The sequence below is a fragment of the Euprymna scolopes genome, chromosome 17, assembly GCF_053919585.1.
Source record: "Euprymna scolopes isolate OS-2025 chromosome 17, ASM5391958v1, whole genome shotgun sequence".
Classification (NCBI taxonomy): domain Eukaryota; kingdom Metazoa; phylum Mollusca; class Cephalopoda; order Sepiida; family Sepiolidae; genus Euprymna; species Euprymna scolopes.
The window spans coordinates 80,008,784-80,035,322 of NC_136498.1; the positions used below are offsets into that span (position 1 = coordinate 80,008,784).

The 26,539-nt window shown below is 30.8% G+C and overlaps 1 protein-coding gene across 4 annotated transcripts in view; it reads right to left on the bottom strand.

The window, feature by feature from the left end:
* LOC145296827 (protein CWC15 homolog A-like) overlaps nucleotides 1-26,539 on the bottom strand; it is a 70,348-nt gene that overhangs the window by 21,340 nt on the left and 22,469 nt on the right. For 2 of the 4 annotated variants that reach the window (XM_080142936.1, XM_080142938.1), the window contains exons 3-7: nucleotides 25,265-25,368; nucleotides 19,128-19,204; nucleotides 16,330-16,428; nucleotides 11,354-11,457; nucleotides 8,095-8,202 (exon numbers count right to left, since the gene is read on the bottom strand). In XM_080142936.1, the coding sequence (XP_079999062.1) occupies nucleotides 8,095-8,202; nucleotides 11,354-11,457; nucleotides 16,330-16,428; nucleotides 19,128-19,204; nucleotides 25,265-25,368 (492 nt within the window). Of the gene's footprint in view, nucleotides 1-4,811; nucleotides 4,852-7,993; nucleotides 8,203-11,353; nucleotides 11,458-16,329; nucleotides 16,429-19,127; nucleotides 19,205-25,264; nucleotides 25,369-26,539 lie in introns of those variants that run through there. The other 2 variants (XM_080142935.1, XM_080142937.1) reach the window with 2 other exon arrangements.

Here is a 26,539-nt window from a genome sequence, read left to right on the forward strand (position 1 = left end):
TGTGTATTGATATTCATAATAAAAACCCTTTTTTTCTATTTATTTAAAAAGAAAATACAACTTTGTTATATATGGGTGATGGAATTATATTCATCTGCAAAATATATTGCTAATTTGCATATTCTTTTAAACGTTGATTTTAATTGATTCCTTATTAATTTTTCGGTTTTCTAATGGGATAATCATATTTAGTTAACTATTACGTGTAATTATATTCATGCAGATATTCTACATGATTTAAACTTGCATAATATTTACGTAAAAAGGTTATAGTAAACACAAACCTCTTTCTATATATATTTATGCATGCGTATATATATTTGTTTAAAAAAAAAATTGCCTACTAAACTCCTATCAGTTTTTGGTCAACAGACATGAAACTTATAGGGTATTCGAGCCCATGCAAAATTTTATATTTGGGTTTTAGCCGGGGAAAATTGGTGAAAGTGTGAAAATTAAAAAAAAATGGAATTTGCTAAATGGAGGTTTTTACGAATATGCATGCATAACGTATTAACTATTGGTTTATGTTTTTAAGTTTTAGCCTTGCAGCAAACATGTCTTCATAGCTCAGGCATTAATGTCAAAAGAAAAAGTAAATTGTAAGGTAAACGTTTTGGTTTCAATTCTCGGTGGTGGTCCACAAGTCATTTTAAAAATTTTTTAAAAAATTATTACTATATATTGGGTCCAATATAATCTATATATATAAAAGGCAAAATGGGCACAAGAGTGTCCAAGAAAGACTTTTTTGTGAGGCTTCTCGACAAGGTTACTATTTCCTTATACTTCTTAGATTATAATATCTATGATTCGAAAATGAACATTGTCTTTATCTTTATTTGTATCGACTTTTAAAAAATTCCCTCTATCCCGTCCTTTCGAGTGTTTGTCTTTTTCGTATAAAAGCAAAACTAATCGAAGCAAAGGCAGCCGTCTGGCAATCAGCTTTGATCAATGTGGGGAAAACCCTTCATATCAGACAATTGCTATTCATTTGAGAGTTTCCCCCTTTTTTGAAGGAGCTGGGTTTCCCCAACATCATAGGGAAACAAATAAATAAAATAGCAGAAAGCAGAAAGCATAACTGGCCTATGAAAGCAACGTTTATTTCTGCACGTGCATGATTTTTAACTTATTTGTGCAAGTCAACTTTTTGATTGACATTGCTAAATTTGAACGCTTTACACTTCCGCTCATGTGATGGTCTAGCGGTAAGATGTCAGGTTTTCTTTCACTTTCTTTTGCGCCTGCCTGCCACCACTTTTTTTTTGCTTAATACACACCTACAAACATCGGGCACCCACGCAAGTCTATAATATAAATCTCATCTGTCTGTCTAAATGTATGTATGTATCGCAAAAACTTTCAGCAGAAGCAACGGATCCTTACAAGATCGGTATCATTTTGAAGCTCGACATCTCAGATGACAAATATAAAAATTGGCTCAAACCATTAATTTCTTAACCCTAAACTCGACCGTTTTGTACAAGGAGGTGTTGATTTTTTTTTTTTTGCCGACATTTTAGCAAATCATCGTCACGGTTGGATTGACTTCAGTTAATTTCAATGTTTTTGACTTCCAGTCACGCCATGGAGATGTCAGCTAAGATTTTCTTTCACTTTCTTTTCCGCCTTTGCGTCACGGGTTCAAGCCTGTCTGCCTACTATTTTTTTTTTTTTTTAAATATATATATATATATATATATATATATATTTCCGAAGAAGTGAGGTAATGTCCATTAATTATATTCTCATCCGAGCTCTAATATCCTATAAAATTGCAAATTCTCCACCACTAACAGCAACACATTTCATTGACTCATCATCTAAATCTGAATGAATACTGTATCTCTCAGAGAAATTTCCACTTATTTACTTTTTTTTTTCTTTTATAAAATATTTCGATACTGCTTTGCACTCAATAATGGCCTAAAAAACTTTGCAAAACATCGCCACTCCTTGCCTCCACGAACTTTCTCCTGCTGTATATTTTTTTTTGTTGTGGTATTTTCATTTTATTTTGCTTCTTTTCTTGGTGTCACTTGCCTATTTAGATCTTTATATTTTTGTACTTATTTTTATATCCATTTTTTCTCCTATTTTTATTCTCCTATATTTAATAACTTTATATCTCTTATAAATTTTTATTATTTTATAATTATTATTATATTACTCTATAATCCTCATATTTCTATATCTATATACTCCTTTGTATCTTTATCTCCTTATTCTGCCATTAGTTTATCCTCTATTTTATTCTATTTAAAGTCTTTCTATATTGTATCCTTTATAATTTATCCCCTTACATTTATTATCTTACTATTATTCCTAATAGTTTATATTTCTTTTAAGCACTGTTATAATTTCAGATAGCTCCTCTAAAATATACCCACATAGCATAAACCCCCTATTTCATGTAAACCCTTTCCATAGCTATAACCCTTTAATACATGATTAAATAAACATCTTCCTTCAATTAACATACCCTATATTTTTCCCGAGAGTCTAATCACACATTTTGTCCATATATGTTAAACCCACCATAACATGCCATATAACTACCTACATTATATAATAAAAACTATATCACAGAGATCAATTTAGTTCCCCCAAACAACCTCAATATTTTACTTCACTCCTAATGTAACTATCACAAGACGTTGCATCCCTGTTATGTTACCTAGCATCTTCTCTCCTCTTCTGATGACAAGCATTAGGCTTCAAAATACCATGGTATAAAGAGTTCTCCCTCCTCCTACACCCCAATTGATGTATACCCTTATTGAATAAATGAATAAATTTATATATATTACTATAGTTTTATTTTGTCATTTTCTTTCTTTACTGATTTGCACTTAACCGCCAAAACAATTTGTTGAGCTTCACATTATCCCAATAAGTCTCCTCTTAAAGAATTGATCTTATTCTCTTCTTTTAACTTCCTCATTTATATATATATTTCATATTGTCCTTTTTGTAATTTTGCTGAATTATTGCAAATAGGATCCGTATGTTTCTTTTTGTTCCATTATTTCATGAGCACTTTTAACTGAATTGTCCAGTCGTCATCAGGTAGTTGTGTCTGCTAAGCTTAAAAATGTGTGGCAATTATAGTTTTTAAAAGTATGTATGAGTATCAAATGCTGTATGCAAGATCGTGGTCACATGTTAGAGGCATGACTAAATAAATGTATGAACAATATTTAAAAGTGTTAATTTTAATATTTACAAAATGGCAAAATCTAAAATATACCAGTTGTTTTTCTCTCTCCTGCTTACTTATAGTCATTTACAAACCTAGACACTTTAAAATACTATGGCTGGATTCATAATTAATATTATTCATTTTTGGTTGTCTCGTTTTTGTATAGTCTTTTAATATATATCATATATAATCATTATATATCATTAACTGTCCTGACCCAGGAGTACCTATACTTTTATATGTTTTTACATTTCTTTTTAAATTCTGTCATTTATTATTATTATTATACGAAAATATCATTTTTTAATCTGTTAGAAGCTAGTTTTTATGTATATATCTAATCTTGGTATAGGCATAAAAAAAAAAAAAAGAGGTAATGCTTTTTTTGAAAATGGCCTCCTGATGACAGAAGATATACTTCTCTGCTTCCAAGAGGAAGTAATGTCCAGGATGATGATCTAATTACAACAAAGTATATACTACAATATCTCCCTCAAAGGAGATAATGGTTGGTGGAATGGCCTTATGTCATAGACAGAACATGTCATAGAAAAAGTTTATCTTGAGGTTTTTTTGTCGTAATAATAATTTAGTATACTGCCATTACATTAGAAAAAATGCACAATTATTTGTTAATTGAAACTACAAGTTTAACACCATATTTCTTATCATTGTAGTAGTGAGAAAATGATACAGCATGGGTGTCTTGACCACTTCTTTTTGTTGTGATTTCTCTGCATGTAAAAAATGATTACGCAACCAAGGAACAATTCTAAAATGTATTTCCTACTTCCAAATAGTGCAGTGTCTGGTTTCTTTGAGGTTGCCATCCTCCCGGTGGTTATCAATTTTCAGTGTGAGGCTGATTTATTGCCGATCACCAGAGAGACACCCATGACACCCCGGTTTTAAATTCTTATGAAGATAATTATTATTTTTATTGACATTGCCAGCTGTGTGAATGGGAACATCATCTTGCATGAAGATAGGATTATCATCCAAATTCTGCCCAAAGTAGGGTAGAAAATGCTCAGTCAACATATTAATGTACTTGATTGAATTAATTCGACCTTACAAGCACACTATAGGTCCTGGACCATTGGCACTAATAACACCTACACCATAAGCACTAATAACGCACCTCACCAAAACTGAACCTCCGCCACCTTGCAGCATTGAAACTGTGCACCTAGGATTAAATTCTTCATCCTTCCTTTGATGGACATACCACATCCCATCACTGCCTAGCCTATTGAACTTGTTTTTATCGCTGAAAATCACTTTCAACCAATATGAAGAGTCATGATTTTTTTTTTTGCATCTGATAAAGTCCAGATGACACTTTCTGTCCTTTACAGAAATTATCAGTTTGCGTCATGCAACACAGTTTTGCAAATTAAATTCCTTCAATCTGTTCTTAACTGTAGAAAGAAAGCACTTTTTAACAATATTACATGGTTGTTGGATTTAGGGAGCCATTTCAAATCTGTTTCTGAAGCAGCGAATCTTGATAGCATTGTCTTCCTGGTAAGAAGTAACTCTAGGACAACCAGATTTAGGGGCATCACGAATACTGCCAATGTTTTGGTGCTTTTGCAGTCATTCATACTGTTCCTCATCACATTTCAATCTGCGGCTGATTTCTAGATTGGATATAACAGAAAGGTGAAGATTAATGAGCTCTTGATGATCATTAAGAGAAAGTAGAGATATATGGACTAAATGTTACATTGTATAATCTGGAACAACAACAATTATGATTAGAGATGTTTTGTTGCCTAAAAGGTGGATATTTTAAGCTCATTTGTTGCTGCAGAGTTTTCTTTTGCCTTCTCGATTTGAAGTTAATTTTTTTAAACTGACATGAACACTAGAGTACTTCAATCAAAAGTCAAATATGAACAGATCAAATTATAGAGGAATAAAAAGGCGAATCAAATGAGGTATAGGTTGTTTAAACATTTACATTCAATTTAGCTTAAATTTGCGGTTTTTGAAAAAACAAGTATAGACTTTCTTTTTGGTGCCACTGTATAAAGACATATATAATCATCATATATTATACTAGCTGTCCCTATTTGTAATTGTTCAGGAATCTCTTTATTTTTACCAAATTGTGTTTTCATGAACATGAGTTTAATTTTAAGTTGTAAATAATTTGTGACTGAAATGTGATTTACTTGTCTGATAGTTGTGTTAATACAGACATTTGAAACTGTAGCTTTTTTTGGTTTTTAATAAAACAGACATTAAATATAAAAAAATTATAAAGACACTGTAATTCGTAATAGCAGTTGCATCATGATATTCTTATGCTTGAGATTTTAGTTAGCATACTATTTGTATTTTTTAATTCTAGTCAACAACTATTTTCTAATCTGTAGTTTAAACTTAAAAATCATTTTCAAATTTCATCGGTTCATGATGTAAACAGCTGTATGCAAAGTTTTATTTGTACATATTTGTTGAATAGATAAAAATAGTTGGCATAATTCACTTTGTTAGATGAAGTACAAAAAAATGCATATCAGGTTATAAAGTTATGTAGAATTGGTTCTAAAGATTTGTTTACTTATTTACTTGAAATATTGTACTAAAGCAAAATGACCTTAGCATTTGAAAACAAGTAAAAGTTTCTATTTTTTTCTATGTACATTTTCTTTTCCTACACTGTATTGCAAATGAAAATGCTGGAAATATGATTGAATACCTGTTAAAATGAAAAAAGTGTTTTTCATGAAATGTTTTCAGAATGGCATTTGGATGAGTAAGAGTAAATGCTAGGTAGGGAGTTACTCCCCCCCCCCATCAATTTATTTATAACTAAAAAACAAAATTGATCATGAGAAGAGGAGAAGTGTGACACAATGAGGAACAACTGGTGTAAATGAATTAAAATTGAGGATCAGCACGTAAAATATCTCCAAATATTTATTTTCACAAATAATTTCATTAATTTTTGTGCTGAATAACAGTTAACTCATAAATACAGACTTATTATAAACTAGCAGACTGCCAGGCATTGTCTGATTGTAAGATATGCTTAAATATGATATTTTAATTCATACAGATTATGTATTTCTTATTATGGAGACAATTCTTTATCGATTATTATATTGGACCTAATATATGAGATTAAAACTAAAAAAAAACATGACTTTGGTGCCATCAACTAAAATCAAAACCAAAACATACAACTCTCCACCCTTATTCTTTAGCCTCAAAGTCATGCTCATTTGCATATATATATATATATATATATATATATATATATATACACACAGTAGAACCTGGGGATCAGCATTAAAAATTAGTAAAATATACAGTACACATGTATATAATCAAATAACATTATAAATAACAGCATAAGATGGGGCAAATACTGTAACCAGGGGCTGAAAAAACATTGTATTCCACATCATAACCTAAGAGAAAAAAAAAAAACGTATCCAAGGGCTACCATATTCTGGGGTTCTACTGTGTGTGTGTGTGTGTGTGTGTGCACGCATGTGTGTATAAAAATTCACCTGTCATCCTTTTTTTAAAAGATGGAAAAGCCAATCGTTGAAAACAAGATTCAAGCAACAGAGTTTTATAATTATATAGATAAAATGGGTTTAAAAGATCATGATTTAAGATTAAGATATTGTACCGACAAACTTAATATGACAATTGAAAGAAATTTCTCAGGCTAAATTTTGAAAGATTATAAGTTAAAATTGACAACAGGAGAAAATGATCCATTTGAACAGTCATATTATCAAGAAATATTTTCCAAAAACAATTTTATGTTGGCAAATTAAAAAGATTTAAGCACATTTAGCATATCTGATAAATTACCTATTAACAAATACTAAGGCATTCTAATTTTTAAATAAAATCTAGCTTCATATTGGGGCTTCGGATCAAGATACACGTTTTAGTGTAAAATAGTGTTTTCATTGCTCGACCAATCATAAGAAAACAAAATATCATATGAATTGTGATTGGGTAGCAAATCACAAGACTCATCTTAAAAAGTTTTCAATTAAAGAACTGATATTTGAAGAATTCAACAGAACCATCGGTCAATCTGGGAGACAGAGAGAGAGAGGGACCAAATTTGGTGGCTGATTGAAAATATAAATTCAATAGACCAAGAAAATTTCTTCAATCTCTAAAGGACACAAGGATTAAACAAATTTTAAAATGCTTTAATGAAGAATTAGCATCAGCCAAATTCCTCAACTTGCTTTTCTCTTCGACAAGAGCAATATAACTTTCTAATAATTATTTATTGCTATTGATCATGGCGAGTTTTTCTTTTGCTAACCAGATTGATTAATTACCAAAGTCTTTGACTAAGTTACATAACTCAAACATTCTGTGGATGTTTTAAACACTGCATGAGAATAGAATAATTGTTAGAGCTACCAGTCTGAGTGCATGGAATCCTCTTGGCATCAAACTACAGTTGGTGCTGCATTACCCAGGATATGACCCTAAGTGGCTTCTATGGCATATAAGGCAATGTGGTGTCACAATACTCAGTGAACAAAGTGCAAGAGAGATTCAAACAATTGCACTTAAAGGAATGGTTAGAATCTGAAAAAAAGTCTCTTGGTTGGAATGGGTGAATATTTGGTATCTTGTAGGATGCCCCATCACTAGTTAGAACAAGATAAGAAAATTGACAAAACAAAAAAAAAGTGAAAAACTACAGGTGAAAAGGAAAGGACATAGGAGAAAAAGTGGTAGAAGGAGTAGGGAGATGTAGATACTGGTTAAAAAAAAATAAGTCAAAACTCAAATATGACAAATATTTTATGACAAAATTATGTACACGATAAAATGGAAATGACAAAAAAAATATGACAAATGTATGGAAATATATTTATTTAACATACTTTTCCATAAATTTCTTGTGAAATTCTGAACGCAATGTATCATTAATGAAACCACGACTATCTTCTCCACCTTTTGCACAGTTTTTGAAAACAACATCATCGTCCCACCTAGAAGAAAAAAAAATTTAATTTTCATTATGAAGCTATAAAAATTAGGTCAGAGAAAGAGAAAGTAAATAGATATTGTTTTCATTTTAATAACTGTCAGAAAAAACAAAATGTTTCATGTTGCAGACATCTAAATTTGTTGATTAGAATTAAATTACTGTTGAATATTCAAATAATGATGAAGATATTTTTCTCTGATTTTCTATACGTGATTCTACAGATATGAGACAACCAAATTATATTCAAAAGGCATCAAACCGATTCATGCTAATAAAAATCATGTTCTTCAGCAATTAGGTGTTGCATTTCTTTTTTTTTTTTTTCAGGTTTGATAGATATGATAGGTATATATTTTATAATACTTTTTATTTTAGAAGACAATGTTAATCTTGGAAATATTAATTTTAGTTGGAAGCACCTAAACTTCAGTTTTGAATTAATTTTTTCCAAGATCTGCATTTACTGATGGACTCCACACAATCATTTGAAACCAAAATTTGAAAATGATGCACAGGGTTGTTAACTGTAAAAAACTAAGCCCTTTGCTTCATTCTTGTAGCACTAACAATTATCTTGGTTATCAGGAATGTGATTGGCCAATAGTAAAATAATTAAAAATCAAGAGCAACTTCCAAATGGTGGTGGGCATCACCCGTTTCACAAATTTCAGTAGTACAGTCTCTAAACAATTTCAGAGGGAAGGGGAGGGGGCATATAAATTTTCCAATTTGAGTGCTAAGACTTTCTCTCACATACACACACACACACACACACACACACACACACACACACACACAACTTTCTGAGGAAGAAATGGCCTCAATTTTCCTAACTTATTTGGTTCTTGTCCAGAATTCCCCTATATTAAAAAACAAAAAGAAATATCTATATGATGATGTACATTCCCATGACGAAACAAAAATATCACCTTCCAAAAATTAAGCAAATTAATCAAGTAGAATTATTTTTATAAAGAAAATCATTTTAAAGCAATTAATGGGAATTTGTAAGTATTAAAACAAAAATATTGCAAGTTTGAGATATTGTTGAGTTATCTCCCTTTGCTTCTTGATACTGGATTATTTTCAAACTTGTTGGCAAGACAATTGCTTCTTGGGTTATAAAGTTTGATTTCTTATCTAAAAATAAAACTACTTGATCAATTTACATGAATTTTGGAATGTGGTTTTTCGTCACGGATATGCATATCATTCAGATTTCTTTATTTTTGTTTTTTAATATAGGGAGAATTCTGAATAAGATTCCCCCACCCTTTTTAAATGGAGGATATTAATCTACAAGACCTTTTTTTCATAATGATGTTTATCTCCTTTTTTGTTTAAAAATTTTTTAAGTTAGGGTTAAAATCATTTTTTTGTTTGCAAAAAAGTTTAAAGCATGAACATGTTTAGTTCAAGAAAGAAAGAAACAAAAAAAAAAAAAACATGACCAAGAAAGATGCCAAGTTCATATGCAAGGAGACAGGAAGTAATTTTTTGATGAATCAAAAGTCTTCTACCTTCCTTTCCCTTCCTGATCCTGAATTCTTTGAAATTTGGCAAAATTAATATTTCCAGAACGGGAAAAGAAATAAGATAAAATAAGATGAGAGGAAGAGAAAAAAAAATCAGGAAAAGGGATAGAAAGAAAAAGCAAGAAAAAGAAATAAAATTGAATCAGGAAAGAAATTATATATACAAAAAGCAGATTTCAGCAGAAATTCTGCATCTTTTAAGTTGATAAATTTGAATATTTCCCCATCTACTAATGTATCGCTATAGCCATGAAAACAATAATTCAAGGAGCCATGTGGTTGTAAACTTAATCCTTTGTCTTATGATCAGCCTTATGTTGAATCCTCCACAATCCCATTTGGGTGTCTTAAAGTATTTCATATGTGTCTTGTTCAACTTGGGAATCTTTACAGAATTTCAACCAGAACCACTTATTTAATTCATTTTTTATTGAAATCACTCCAGGCAAGGCATGAAGTCACTTAATGTTAAGAAGTTAAAAAACAAAAACAAAAAAAAAAAAAACTATTTCAATGTCAAAATTAGTTAACATTAAATGTTATATGGATAGATTTGGACCCAGAAAACAACTATTCTCCTTTTGTCAGAAACATTGTTCATAGAATGTAAAAATTAAAGAACAAAATAAGGAAAGTGAGTTATGAGGCTGTTGAAAGTAAACCCACAGTTCACTTTCTACTCTTTATCCAAGACAATGGCCGAAATTTTAGGAAATGGTCTCCAGTCCATAATAGAATAGAGCCAAAATTGGATGGTCATATTTAACCATCATCACATTCAGTTTAATGTCCTTTTCAGATGCTGGCATGTGTTGGACTGCTTTTAGAAATTTACTTTCTAGGTTTTTATTTCTCTTTATTTCAACTTCATTTTTATGACACCCTCCCATGTTTTCCTTGCAAACTGAACCAGCTACCTTAACTGTTTTATATCTACTGATCCAAGAACTCTCATCCATTTTTTCAACATGACCATACTATCAGTCTTCTGTTCTGCATATATCTTTCCATACTTTTCAGATTTAATGTTACTGTAAGGTCATCAGATCTAACAGTAAAAGATAATAAAACATACTATAAAACTAAAGGTTGGAATAGTTCATTATAAACAATAGGGAATATCACCATAAGTATTAGTACTATATAACTCATAGCTAGAGAGGGAAAAAAGAAATAAAGACAGAGGGAGATATAGTGAACAGAAAGACTAATTTGAGATTTTGTCTGTTCCGTTTTCCTGCTTTCCAACTGACTACAATATGGTTGTCTTCAAGTCCAACGTGAACAAATTCTTGACGAGCCATCCCCTTAAGTAATTCAATTTACCAAATTTCCACTACTAACAATTACACTCACTAACCTTTATCTTCAAGTGGCCCCTCGGCCTTTATAAGTGGTGACTCCTTCGTAAAAAAAAACTTTAACTGGCTATAAAACTCATTTTTCCCTAAATTAAACAATCTAATCAGAGTTCAATAAGTGACCCAACAGATCATTTTTTTTTTCTAGTACATAATTTTCTTAGTATTTTTTTTTCAAAAGTTATTGGTTAAAATAAAACATATCAAATACGATGATGAATATCGTTTCCAATTTAAATAGAAAAAAAAAATATACCTTCTTCTAACTTTAAAATCAACTTTTTCTTGATTCAGTAATGGATTGCCTTTCAAAATATTTTCTTTACGAATTCTTTCTTCTTCTACTTTCCGCTCAGCTTCCTAAAAATAATATAAATAAAAAGAAAAAAAATTGTGTTATAAACAGAAAGTAAAAAATAAAAATTGAATTGGAAAAAAAAAACAGTTGACATTCAAACAGAGATCATTTTAAAGTTGTAAAATCATTTGAAAGTTTATAATGTAAACAACAATTTATGTACCGATTAAAATTGTTGGCCATTTTCAATTAATGTCACAAACAATGGACAAAAATTTTGATTTCTCTTAACACTTAAAAAAACCAAAAAAAAAACCAAAAAAAAAAAAAAAAACCCACCACAGTAAGGTGTGCCTCAAGGGTCAATACTTGAATCTTTATCATCCCAGAATGCAATCATGTCTGAAATGAGTATAATTGTTGATGACACCACATTCTATAATTGAAATGCAGGTAAATCGAATGTATGCACATTTTTTTAATGGTAATCTATATATATCTATAAAAGTGAAAGTGTCTGTGTGTGTGTGTCTGTGTACATTTCCCTACACAATAACTGTCCATTTTAAGCCTACAGATTCGAAATTTGATATACAGGATACTGAGATTTGAGGAAATTGATGTGATTGGTTTTCGGATAGAAATTTGGTGATTAAGAGGTCAAAGTTCAACGATTTGACCTTTGAGAACTCTACCAAACTCCTCCTACAATTTTGGGTCTAAACACGTGAAATTTTAGATATAGGTTCCTTGGACATGGATCTAACTTAATAACTTGATTTGAGCCCAAAAGAATAAATGTTAAGGGGTCAAAAAAGGGGTCAAAGTTAAAAAAAAATTGACCTCAGCCGTCTCTTCCAAATTACTCAGACAATTTCTGGTCTAAATATTTGAAATTTTACATAAAGGGTATTCAGAGATACGGCAAGCTTTTTCATCGGTTTGGGTCGCAAATTTTTAGTTACCAATATATAAATGTATGTATGTATGTATGTATGTTTGCATGTCTGCCTAAAACTTTCAATAGAGGCGACGAATTTTACCAAGATCAGTATCGTTTTGAAGTTCGACCTTTCATATGACAAATATTGAAAAATTGGCTAAAAACACTAATATCTTCCCCTTCAATTAGGCATTTTTCTACAGGGGGGTGGGGTCACTTTTTTCGTCAATATTTTTGAAAGTTATTCTCTCCTTTAGATTGTCTAGCCTTAATTTTAAAAAATGTCACTTCCGGTTTGGCAGTGGTCGTAACAGCATAGACATTGGGTTTTTACCCCGTTCTTTTCCTCCTTCGCGGTATGGGTTCGAGCCTGCCTTCCTACTTCCACATTTTTTTCTTTTGTTCAACAGACACATCCAAACACCCGGGCAACGTCGAGCCGAAATGCTAGTTGCTCTAGAAAAGAAAATACTACTTCAAGGTCAAAAATTAGCCAATGATAAGCATTATATGGATAGATTTTGACTCAGAACAGTTATTCTTTTCCTTTCATCAGAAAAGGAATATGAGGACTAAAGGACAAAACAAGGGAAACGAGAGTTATGAGGCGATTGAGAGCAACCCACAATCTACTTTCTACTCTTTATCCAAAGTAATGATGGAATTTTTAGAAAAAGACTTTTAGTCTGTAGTAGAATGAGTTCCAAAAATAGATTTAATATAACTCAACTCAAAGCTGCTTTCTTTTAACAATTATAAGAAAACTTTCCAACCATTGATTGTCATGAAGACTTCACACTTGTTAGTATCCTACATGTCTATAAAGCCACCATTCACCTGTTCATGAAATATTGTTGCCACATACATTGCATAATTTGTCTCATTTCAAAATATCGGAGATCTTATTTACTTTTTGTTAAGTGTTGAGACATTATGTTGAATAAATATGGCAGTGAAGAATCAGTGCAGTCCCGATACTGAATGTGAAGTAATTGCCAATAACAAAGATGACGGCGAAGAATCAAATGTAGTTTGTGACGTAGCCAACGGCGAACTGATTGAATCCAAAATTTGACAATTTTTATAGTAACTTTGGAAGCTTTTCATTGGTTGGTTATTATAACTTGTGGTTATAAAAACAATCGTCAAAATCATTGATGTCATACTCCCCCATTAGGAGTCCAAAACATTTAACACTTTAAAAATTGGAAAATATAACTTTAATAATAAATAATTCCCAACAAATAAAGTGGATATCATAACTGGAAACCGACACCTTGGGGTTTTCCGTTCTTCATCAGTACATAAATTTAACAACTGACCTAATTGGATTTTCTTATAAATAGAGGTTAAAAGCAAAATAATTATAGCTTTGGTGTGATGTCAAATTTATACAGTTGAAAACATGAATTTAAATATAAGTGATAGTAAAAAAATAAATGAATGGATGAACATTATCAATATAATACTGAAAATTATTTTAATAATCCCAAACAATTTCTTTTGTTTTAACTACATATTGTAATTGTCTTATAATTATATAAAAAAAATTAATAAATTGTATATTTTGTTCATGATGTATTGAATCTTGAAAGGATATATAATTAATATTTTTTCTACTTTTTTTTAAAAACAGGTTGGAAAAATATCTGCAAAATAGTAATTTAAAAGAAAAATAACATATTTAGACTTTAGAGTCAGGTATCACTTTCATCTATAAATTTAACATAGAATGCTCATCGTTTCTTAATGATCAGCAAGTCTTAATGATCACCCACTTCCAGACCAGATAGTGTCAAAGGTAACTATTAACCATTTAATTATTTTTTTTACTTCAATTCACTCCAAACAAGGCATACTGTCAGGAGACATAAGGGGTTACTGTGAATTAAGGGCCAGATATACAGGGACTTTCTAAATGGTAAATTGTGTAGAGAGATGCTTTTTTTATATTACGATTTCTTCAGGTTGATAGTCAGGAAAGAGGAATGGAATTTCAAAGGCAAGTGTTTCAAAGAAAAAAGCTATTGGAGTAGAAAGTTTTTTGCATTGTTGGAAGAAAACAACAATAATTAATTAGTCCATAAGTTACCAAGTGAGATGGACATAAATACAACCATCTGAACCTTCACGGTATTATATGTTCAAAATTTCATCATAATATCTTGAAAAGATCTGAAGATATAACTTTTTAAAAATGAGTCTGTAAATTGTGCAAATTTCCTACCATTTTCAGTCACAAGCTTATATGCATTTGAATAGGACTGAATGCCCAGTCAACCGTGCATTTTTTGATACTTTGATTAGTCATAACTCCAATTCTAATGGGCTGATTTAAAAAAACTAAAGATAATATTTCTTTGTTTTTATGCTCTTTTCAATAATGCTTAATTTGAATTTACTCAATGTAAAGAAAAAAATGGTGTGATATTACTGATATATATATATTTATATATTATTATGATTTAATATACTGTTTTGTTTTTAAATCCACGAAAGTGTTTCATGGTAAACAACTGATGATCCCTTAAATTAACATTAGGACTATAGTGAATTCGTGAAAGCAAGTTGATGCATTGATTGCAGGTGATTAAATTACCTACTGACTAAATAGTTTTCCAACGAATGAAAAATTTTTTTTAAATTAAATGTTTTTTATATATAGTTTTAAAGGTTAAAAAACTTCCAAGACATATATATATATATATATATATTAAATATTCAGTACACACACATATATATATATATATATATATATGTACTGAATATTTAACCGAATAATTATCTTTGATGAGAAAATGATTACCAATGACTTGTTAATTATTTTTTGCCTTTTTCATGTTTTGAAAGTGATTCAGTTTTTTACAGACCTTTCTAGCCATGAGAAAACCTACTGACATGAAAATGGTGTTGTCACTCTTTGTGGCCTGTATGTTTTGTGCACCTTGGAGCTAAAACTGATGTTATATGCATGTCTGACTAGTGAATGCCGGAATACATTTTATTCCAGTGACCAGTGAATGCCTTTATGGAAGATGTCATATTCCAAAAATTGCGTAAAGTTTTTTTTTTTTTAACAGAGAAAGTCAAATTTTATGACTAAGCAGGACATGATTTTTGATTGGCCATTTACAAGCCAAAAGCTTCTGTAAAGTTAAAGCAAATATAAATATTATTATTTATATAATAATCCTAATCAAATAAAAAAGCTCAATACAACCAAGATAGGAAATAGAGTTTGTCATAGAAGAACACAATTTAAGACTGTAGTTAATACTTTACAGGAATTTATTGCTCGATAGGATACTCAAATAAGAAATATGAAGATTTTCTTAATTCACAGAGTTTCAAAGAAATGCATTCTTCTCATCAGAGGGAAGATATTAGCAAATGAATATAATATAATAGCAAAGCTATGAATTTGCTGGTACTGGCATACATTGAAACTGTATTATATGAAACTAGTCATATATGCAAAAAAGTTTTAGTGCAAAGAGTTCATGAAATGTAAAAAAAAAAAAAAAAAGAAAAAAAAAGAAAAAGAAATGTAAAAAATGAAAAAAGTAAATGAAAAATTAAAGATTAAAAATCAAAACGAAAGGATATGGAGTGGTTAGGTAATTCCAAGACGAAATGATCATAAGACTCAATGTTCTCATAAAAAGAACTCGGAGTTATGTTGACAAATAGATCCAAATTAAAAATCCAAAATGTGTGTAATCCAAATCTCTAGAAAGATCCTCTTTGCAAGCAGTCAAGGAAGAAAAATTATTTTGAATCATTGAAGCTTTCTTTTCACATAGGGATAGCGCAACTGGCGTAACGAAGGCTTCTATGACCAGTTAAAAATTTAGAAATGATGATTTCAAAAATACACTGTAAAAAAAAAAAAAAAAAAAAAAGTAAGATATATATATATATATATATATATATATATATATATATATATAGATGAAAAAGAGAAAGTATGAAAGCTATTAAAAGAACTCACAAGTTTTGCAGCTTCAGCAACTCTTTCTTTTTTGATTTTTTGCAGTTCAGCCATCAACTCCATGGTGTCATCATCATCATCACTATCAGATTCTTCCTCCTTCACAAGAAAGAAAAAAGAATGATCAAAATATCTAAAAATAATATCCATTATATAATTTTATGAATTTATTATGTTATTTTTTTAAAAACATTTAACACCATATTAATTTTAAAAAACTTTTTAGACATCAACCGGTATAATACCCATCTCAGAACAGGTATAAACAACAAAGCATTAGTTTAAAAGTTTTTATGTTTTTTTATTCTTTCTTTGAGGAGGTATGGCATGGTTCTGGTAGCTTAAGTATAGGCTTTTAAGTTAATTTTCATAAAAAAATTTCCAAGTTTAAACTTAAATTAATAAAATATTACAGATTTTTATGTGATAAACATATGATATTTATAACACTGTATAAAACAGGGTTTCTCTTAGATATAAATTTTATAACACACCTTGACCAACTTTTGCATAAAAGTAACATATGTTGTCTATTTTTCTTCATTTTTTTGACTGATTATACCAAATCACACTGTCTGAAGATATTGGCTTTTTGGTACATTCTTGATGCACCAAACACTGACGTTATTTTCTTTTTTTTACATTTCCCTTTGCAAAATTCAATCCTGTTCTCCAAAAACAATTATCCTCTACAAAACAAACCAATCAAACAGCATGAATGAATATTTGAAGATATTAAGAACTTGAAGCATAAAAACTTTTTCCAAAGTTACTGGATTCTGCATTAAATAACCCAGAAAAGATTGATACACGTACAATAAAACAATCATTTTTTTAGTAAAAAAAATACAAAACAACGTACACCTAAACACATGCACACACACACACATGTGTGCATATAAACATAAGTCCCTTTTCTGCCCTTCCGAAACCAGCCTAATATTAATAGCAAAGCAAGATGTTACTGTACACATCTTTTCTTTCCTTTTTCTTCCACTTTGTTTTTTCTGTCCTCTCTTTCTGAATAAACATTTACAATTTGATGCTAACTTTCCACGTTTAAAAAAATTTTATTTTGAAAAATTTTTCATTAAAAAGGTTCCCATTCCATATTTGATGACCTGTGATCTTTTGTGTCACAGGTTGTCTATGACCTATTTCATGGATAATATGATCTCTTTATAACATTATAAAGGCTCTTCCCAGTATATTCAGCAAAGTAATGGAAGAATATGACACATTCCTCATTTTATTCTATTACAGAAGCGTATAACCAAATTAAATCTACAGTAAGATGAGCTGAATTGTCAGTAAAATCTTTCCATTACATTTAATAAATATATTTTATCTTTAAAACATTTAAAATTTAGTATTAAAAAAAAAAAATGGATTTAAAAATTTAAAAGTCTTTATTTAAAAACTGACTCTTTCATATAACAAAATTTCAAGATTTTCTGTTAATCCTTTTCTATTCTTTTACATTCCAAAAGTTGGATCATTGATGGATAACTTTAAGAAAAAAACAACAAATTAGTAAGGTATACATTTAGCCCATTTTTCTCACCAACTACCAAATTGAGCTTCAGGCTGTGACAACTGCCACCACGCCAATAAATAAAGGTATATGACACAAAATCGTTTGAAGAAATGAAGAAACTTTATTCTCGAGTGTACAGGGCGAAACTCCAAACAAAACGAAAAAAAAAAAAAAAAAAAAAAATGGAAGAAGCAGACGACAACTGTTAATAACACTGTCATACTGAGTTATCTCCCTTGACCAATATGCGATCATAATTCAATACTGGCGTTAGAAATAAATATAAAATGGATGTACAAATTAATACATTTCTTAGCTTAATCTGTATGTCATGAATTATAAGTTTCAGTCTATTAACTGTTAAAATAAAACTTATATGAACACTCAAAGTTATTCTTCTGTATCATTTCTGCATAATTTTATGATGGAATATGATTTTCACTAATGTTTAAGACTGAGTATATCTAAAAATTATTAATTCCATCTACATGATCTTTCTTTAAATAAACTATGGCATTATATTTATAAAGATTTTTCACTTATTTGAACCTTACGTTATACATTGTTTAACTTGGCCTTGTATTCAGTATCACACAAAACGTAATGTCCAACTAACTTTGAATGGTCATAACTCAGGTACTAATTGAGATGTGAAGATAAATTTGGAATTTTTTTTATCTTGTAGATTATATATGCATATCCAAAAGTTGTTTTGTATAGTGGAAAAAAAAAAAAAAAAAAAAAAAAAATTGTGATACCTATTATTAATTACAATAAAAATTCCAAGAGGTATAATAATTACATAATTAAATAAATGACAAATTTTGTATATAAAAAGTAAAATATTTTAAACGTGTATTATATAACCTGGGCTATGAAATTGGTAACTCAAATGCTTCATTCTGACTCCTGATCTTTTTAAAGCTCGGACTCTGGCTCCTGAAATTTGAAAAGATTCAACTCAAGATATCTTCCGTCATTGTTACAATTTAAAAACCGGACAAGCATGTTTCTCAAGTCTTTGTGAATTTCACATAAAAAAAAACAAAAAAAAAAACAAAAAAACTGATGCATGATAAAAATACATTTGTGGAATCGGTAACCCAAATACTCAATTTTAAATTGAAAAATTTTTAACAGGTCTGACTCTGGTTCCTAAAACAATGAATTCATACAGACTCACTCAACACTGATATTTACATTCTAAACAGGAGTTTAAATGACACTTGAGAATCAAAATGCTTAGATGATATAAACTTACCTCCTCATCCACTGGATAATCGGCATCTAAATTTGATGCTGGTTCTAACCTTGGCCTTTTGCTACTTCCGCTTGATTCTGAAACAAAAGCAAATTCCATTCAAGTCACAATAAATATGTGATCAAATACAAAAGTCTATCTTTACATCATCAACGTTCTGATCCACATCTGGCATCAATTAAAATGAATGGCTCTCGTCTTGGGGAGGCCTCAGGTTTTGACAGGCTTCTGGGCTTGACCTTTACTCCTGATCTTAAATGGAATACGTACATCAAATCTGTTGCCAAGGCCGCTGGAAAAATGGTCGGATCTTTCTATCGATCCAGTAGATATCTCACTGCTGATGCTATTCTCTATCTATATAAGAGCCAGATACGTCCAAGGATGGAATACTGTTGCCACATATGGGCAGGAGCTGCTAGAAAAGACTTGTCCTGCCTTGATAGGGTTCAAAATAGACTTCGTGGCCTGGTGGAAGATGTCCTTTTCTCTTCGCTGCAACCTCTATCTCACAGAAGAGATGTTGCGAGTTTGTCTCTGCTTTATCGTCATTTTCATGGAAAGTGTTCGACTGAGCTTCAATCTATGGTCCCCCCTCGCAAAACTTTCACAAGAAACACTAGACTAGCTGAAAACATTATCAATAATTTTCCCCACTCTTTATCTGTACCTAAACCTAAACATAGATTTCATTATCAAAGCTTCTTTCTTAGAACTGCATGCCTGTGGAATTGTCTTCCGTTTTCCTGCTTTCCAGCTGTCTATAATATGGTTGTCTTCAAGTCCAACGTGAACAAGTTTCTGATGAGCCGTTCCACTTAAGTTAACAAATTTACCAAACTTCCATTACTATCGATTACTATATTGTCCTTTTGACTACTCTACACTCTTTAACCCTTATCCTTGAGTGGCCTATCGGCCTTGATAAGTGGTGACGCCTATGTAAAAAAAAAAAAAAAAAAAGTATCAAAATTTATTTTTTTAAGAAAGGAAATTTGTTTAGATTTACATATTTCCTACTACAACAAAATATGGCATAAGGTTGGAAGGTGGTAAATTAAGAACTCCCCCAAGGAGGTACCCTGGTCAGGTGTAAAAATAGCTGCGAACAGATCTGTCAGAATTTCCTGGCATGTTATTGGCAATAATGAGGATACATCTCCTAGGACTGAGACGAATCATACTTTCTTCTAAAATAAAAAAAAAGTTTGGATGATTCAAGTCAGATATGGGTTGTCGGAATGATGCAATGACAAACCAAAGCTGGCATGACAACTGACAAATATTCAATTATCATGTGTCCAGACTCTACAGATATCTTGTACAAGATAAAAATTCTCTATGTTAGAACAAATAAGTGGGGCACATGCAATTAAGGCATGCCTCCCAAATATAAATCTTGCTAACTTCACTACCAAAAGTCATATACAATTTTCCTTCAGAGAAAATAAAAAAAAAATTCTCAAATTCATTGGAGAAAATAGGTCAGATTTTCACAATGGAGAAAATAGGTATAGATTTTCACAAATCTATACTCCTATAAATTATTTTTTTTAGTATGTGTATCAATATCCATATTAAAAACCTTTTTTTCTATTTATTTAAAAAATAAATACAACTTTGTTATATATGAATCATGGAATTGCATTTATCTGCAAAAGATTTAGCTAATTTGCATATTCTTTTAAACATTCATTTTAATTAATTCTCTATTAGTTTTTTTTGTTTTCTTATGGGATAGTCATCTTCAGTTAACTATTACGTGTAATTATTTTCATGCAGATATTCTACATGATTTATACTTGTATAATATTTGCATAAAAAGTAAACAAACCTCTTTCTATATATATATATATATATATTTATGTATGCATGTATATATTTGTTTAAAAAGTTTTGCCTACCTCTGTCAGCTTTTGGTCTACAGACATGAAACTTAATATATAGGGTATTCAAACCCATGTTCAACTTAATATTTAGGTTTTAGCCGGGAAAATCGGTGCAAAAGTGTGAAAAATTAAAAAAGAAAAATGGAATTTGTCAGGTGAAAGTCAAACGATGGCATTATGAATATGCATGTGTAATGTAATAACTACAGGTTCATGTTTTAATTTTTAGCCTTGCAGCAAACATGTCTTCATAGCTCAGGCATTAATGCCAGAGGAAAAAATAAATCATAAGCTAAACGTTTTGGTTTTGATTCTCAGTGGTGGCGCACAAATTATTATTTTTTTTTTACTTTTTAAATCATTACTATATATTGGATCCATTATAATATAATAATACAAAATTTACATTGATCAAAATATCATATTTAAGCGTATTTTATGACTGGGCAATGCCAGGCAGCCTGCTAGTGAACAAATAATTTAACAATTTTTATCAGGGATTGGGTTGCAAGACTGCTATAGCTTGTTGGGAATACATAGAAAAAGTTTGTTCTCATTTCACGGAGAGCCTAAATTCAGTATCATCAGAAGGCAATAAAAAAAAAAAACATACTATCACCAACCCTATCACCATAGTAAGTAAAATTCCTTCTTCAGCATGAAATGTTTTTAGACCTGGTGCTTCTGTTGTATAATGGGAGTACCAACATGATGTATGTTGTATATACACTGAATGAACATACTGCGTATGTATGTGACGAAGGGTTTATCTGAATGTGTGTACGTGTCACTAAATGTCTAGGGTGGTTCTTCACTAATTGAACCCTAGCTTATCGTGTTGCAGTCAAGGTGCGTGCTCTTAACATTTTCTTAGTGTATAATTAACTCTTTACTGTAACCCTTTTAACCCTGCAATGATCGTTAGTAGTGTCTCCTTTAGTGTGTGTTTGTTGACATATAACACGAATACATAAACGTTGCATACCTGGTTCTGCTGGTTAGCCTCTGGAAGATTTTCAGCAATTCTTTGGAAGAAGGATTTTGTATAAATGAAGACGTTTCAGAGATGCCAAGATGCTGTATATTTTGATAAAGTTTATTAACTCTCAGGCATGATTTCTAGCAGAGGAGTGATCGACGATCTTTACTTGGATGGCTAGTTCTTACACGTCCCACGTCTGAGACACTCCCCCCTTGTGAGAGGAGACCCCTTTCAGATCATCTTTCGTTGACGTCCTCAATCCAACTCTGACTATTTTCTCAGCTAACTAGAACATCTGATCACATACACATACTTCCAGGTCAGCTATCAGACTCTTCCGGTGCAATTGATCGGTCGAGTTTGATATGACTTTCACATGTTTCAACAATACATCAAAACACAGCTCACACCTCCCCGTTCACCAAGCCAGTCAGATAGATAGATAAAAAGATAGATAACTAAATCGATAGATATATTGATAATACACAGATATATAGATAGATTGAGAGACAGAAAATAAATAATTTCTTATGTTCCCAATTACATAACACTTATTCAATGTCTTACAATGTTAAACAAACTGATGACTTGTATCATTCCCATGACAGGATGCTAGTCGACATCAATTATACTTCCCAACAGGGCTGCTACACATTTATACACTTTGTTTGCTTACAGCACCTAATGTTCCTAAATTGTCACCATCTAAGTACTGACCAGACACAACAGCAACACATTAAATACCCTGGTAAAGCATATTATTATTTCACAATGCCAAATGACAAACATGAGCAACTATCTCTACAGTCAAATACACTTCCACTCTTCATATCACTTCAGAGAACATTATCAGAGTGTAAATCTTATTGTTAGTTTTAACTCATTATTGATCCTCTGATCAAAGCTCATTTGGCATAATGGTAAGAGTGTTCACTAATGCACCAGGAACCAGGGTTTAATCCTCAGTCAAGTCAAAGGAGGGATTGGACCTAGTAATTCACTCCCATTCGTCCGTTCGTTTGTTTGCACTTTTCTCAATAACCACACTTTGGATTTTTTAAACATTTTGTACAAACATTAGTTATGGTGAAAGTAAATTTTTGCTGGGGGGGCATTATAGGGGTAAAATTGCCCCCAAATCATTCATCGATTCACACTTTTCTCAATAACCATGCCTTGGAGTTTTTAAAAAATTTTGCACAAATATTACTCATGATGAAAGTAAATTTTTTTACTCGTGGAGGGGGACCTTGCATGCTCAACTTGTTTTTCTTTGAAGATGCATCCTTTGTATCCTTTATTTTATTAATAACAAAAATTTGAATAATTTATGTTTATCCTAAAGATGAATCGATTACACTGGTATGATCATGTGGAACATTAGTTCTGTCAGATAAACTGTTGCAGAAGCATAGATGTCCTAGATCGCAGGAAGGTTGGTTAGCCAAGTAAAAATTAGAAGTAATTAGACAAGACTGCACAAAGTGAAATTTAGAGACAGTTAACTCGCTGAACCATGAGAGTGAGCTTGCGTAATATCAGAAAACGTCTTAACTCACAAGGGAAGCTAAAAGCTATATGGGCAACTATGTTACAAGACTCCCTTTTCATTAGCGACACAAACATGTAGAGGAGGGTGCCACCATTCCCGGAATTACTTCACTAGCTCTTGATCCTCCCCTTATAATACTGAGTGTTTAGCAAGGTGGCATTAAATACCATTTTTTTAATCTTTGGTATAACTAGACTGAGTCTGGAATCCTGGTTTCCTGGTGCATCAGTAAACACTCTTACCAGTATGCCAAATGGGCTGATAACATTAAATGAATAGAAGGAAAAAAGAAGTGGAATTATTTTATTTTATTATTGGAATCCTTTGAGATGATTAATTTGTATATTTATTTGTGGACTGTTATCCTCATCTTCATAGTTGTTGTTTCACAATGTTTCCACCAATTATTCCTCTGCCCTTCATCAGGTGGTAGACCACAACGGGATAGAAATACTGAGTCTCTTAACTGTATCCTCAGTAATTACTGCCTTCCATAGTTGTCTCACTACATTTTTAGCCAACTAATCCTCTAGTTGGCTTTGGGTAGGACTGAAACAGTTATCTTCAGACAATGCTCACCTAGAACAGTAGGGATTCAATGCCTCTACCCACTGTGCCACAGGCCCTGAAGGGCGATCAGCATTCCTATCCCATCACGGTTAACCACCTGAACAAAGGCCAGAGGAATAGTTGGCTGAAACGTGAAACAACAACTAAGAAAATGTTCGCAAATAAATATACATTGAATTATATTTAAATTGATTCAACAGATTATTCTTATTAATTCAAATGATCTTAATAATAATGGATGAATTAAAAAATATTTATTACTTATTCGAGTGATACTTTATGAATAATTTGGAGTAAGAAAGAATATTTGGTTGGGTTATACATGCTGGCTTGTGTAGGACAACTTTAGAAATTGACTTCTAAACTAACCAATATCTAGCCAGATATTTATGCCACTTTCTCTCAAATTCATCCTTATCAGGTCCTCTCATATCTTCCTTAGCCTTCCCTCACCAACTAACCCTGTTACATCAACTGTATGGCATTTACTAATTCAAGCACTAATCCATTCATCAATGTGAATAAGCCAATATAGTCTCCTGTTCTGCCCATATTTCCTTATACTTTCAATATAAAAATTTCCTTTGATGTTATCTGATCCTTAGTCTTCATATCTTTTGAACAAATGGTTGCTTATAAAGTTTTTAAAAACGTGTTTATAAAGATATATCAAAATGTAATAAATTTATTTAACGCATGCTTTTAAACAAAGTTTAGAAGTACAAATTAATCTTAATTACTTGTTACTTCAAATTGATATAGACCAATATATTTTTCCATTCATTTCTGAATAGAACTGAATTTAAAGAAAGCAAAATTAAATTCTTTCTGAACAAGCACAACTTTTTAAAAACATTTTTTATAAATATTTTGTAAAAAAACTTCATTAAAAATAAATAACACAGTAGACATTTATTAAAATAATCTTTAAGAAAATTAAGTAATCACCATCTTTTTTGTAAACACTAATGTCAGTGTCTATATTAAAAAGAATGATAGCATTAAGAAATTGTTTAAAACAAGTTCAAATAAGTGTTTTGTTCTAATGGATACATATAGACATTAATAATAGATGATCAAAACACACATCTATCCATACAAAAAAAGAAAACAATAAAAAGGAAAATAAAATGATGATATATACCACGACTTCTGTCTTTTTTCTCTCGTACAGCTCTTTCTCTATCTTCTAAATCTTTACGGAAATCACGTCCTCGCAATTCTTCAACAGCACCTTGTCCTTCTTGCCTGAAACCAAAATTAAATATTTTAAATAAATAATGTTAGATTTTCAAGATTATACATTTTTTTAATGAAAGAGGCAAACAAACCTACTAATGTCCATATGAATATAATTAAGGTATATGTTGCTGTAATATATTGAAATCTTAAAAATAAAATATTGATTAAAAAAAGAATTTACAGTTTTATAAGATTATCTCAACATACTTTCATAACTACTTTATATAGGATCAAACTAATTGGAAAAAGCAATAACAATGTAAAAAAAAACAAAACAAAAAAAACTTATTTTTTATGCTATATGTGTTGTATATATGGTAGTGTTGAGACAATTAATCGGAATCATAAAAATCGGAACAATTGAGGGTATCGGAAATATTTGTGCCTATTTTCCGATGCCAAATAGACTCCTTTAATTATCTTTTTTATCTGATTTTGTTTCAAGTAAAATTTTCCATTGCTGGCAATATTGATAAATTAGTAAATATTCATTTATTATAAAATACAAGTAATGCTAAAATCAATAGCTCATCCCCCACAAGTGTATTTTGACGTTTAGGAAAATATTTGCATATTTAACATGTGTTTTTATGAAAATCGGAGGAAATAACAATCTTGTAGTTAAATAATTACAGGCTTGTAAGGAATTGGAATCGGTAATTGTATCGGAATCGGGGATTTAGCATGGATACGGATTTTTTATCGGAATCGGGAAAAATATTGGAATCGTCCCATCACTAATATATGGGGAAGGGATATTTTAGCTAGTTTAAAATAATTCATATTTTCTGTTTTAATGTCATTAGAAGCATTCAAAGAGCTGGAGTAAAAGCTTGTCTGGCAAACTTAGGTTATATATGACAAAACATGTGAATGGAAAAACCAGGAAGTGAGGAAAGTGTAAATCATGCCAAGAGTGACATATCGAAAAATTTTGTAAAAAAAAAAACAAAAAAAAAAACACGAGAGGGAGCAAGTCAAAGTAGACAGAAAAAAAATGCAGTCTTAAAAATGAGTACTTAAAATAAACCGTGGTTGTCTTTCTTTAACATTACAAGCGTATGCTGTATTTTCATGGACATTGGCAATATTACATACCTAATGTGCTCCAACAAGTCATATCTTTTTTATTTGTGGGTCAATTTTTAAAAGAAGTGTATTACTGGAAAGAGAATAG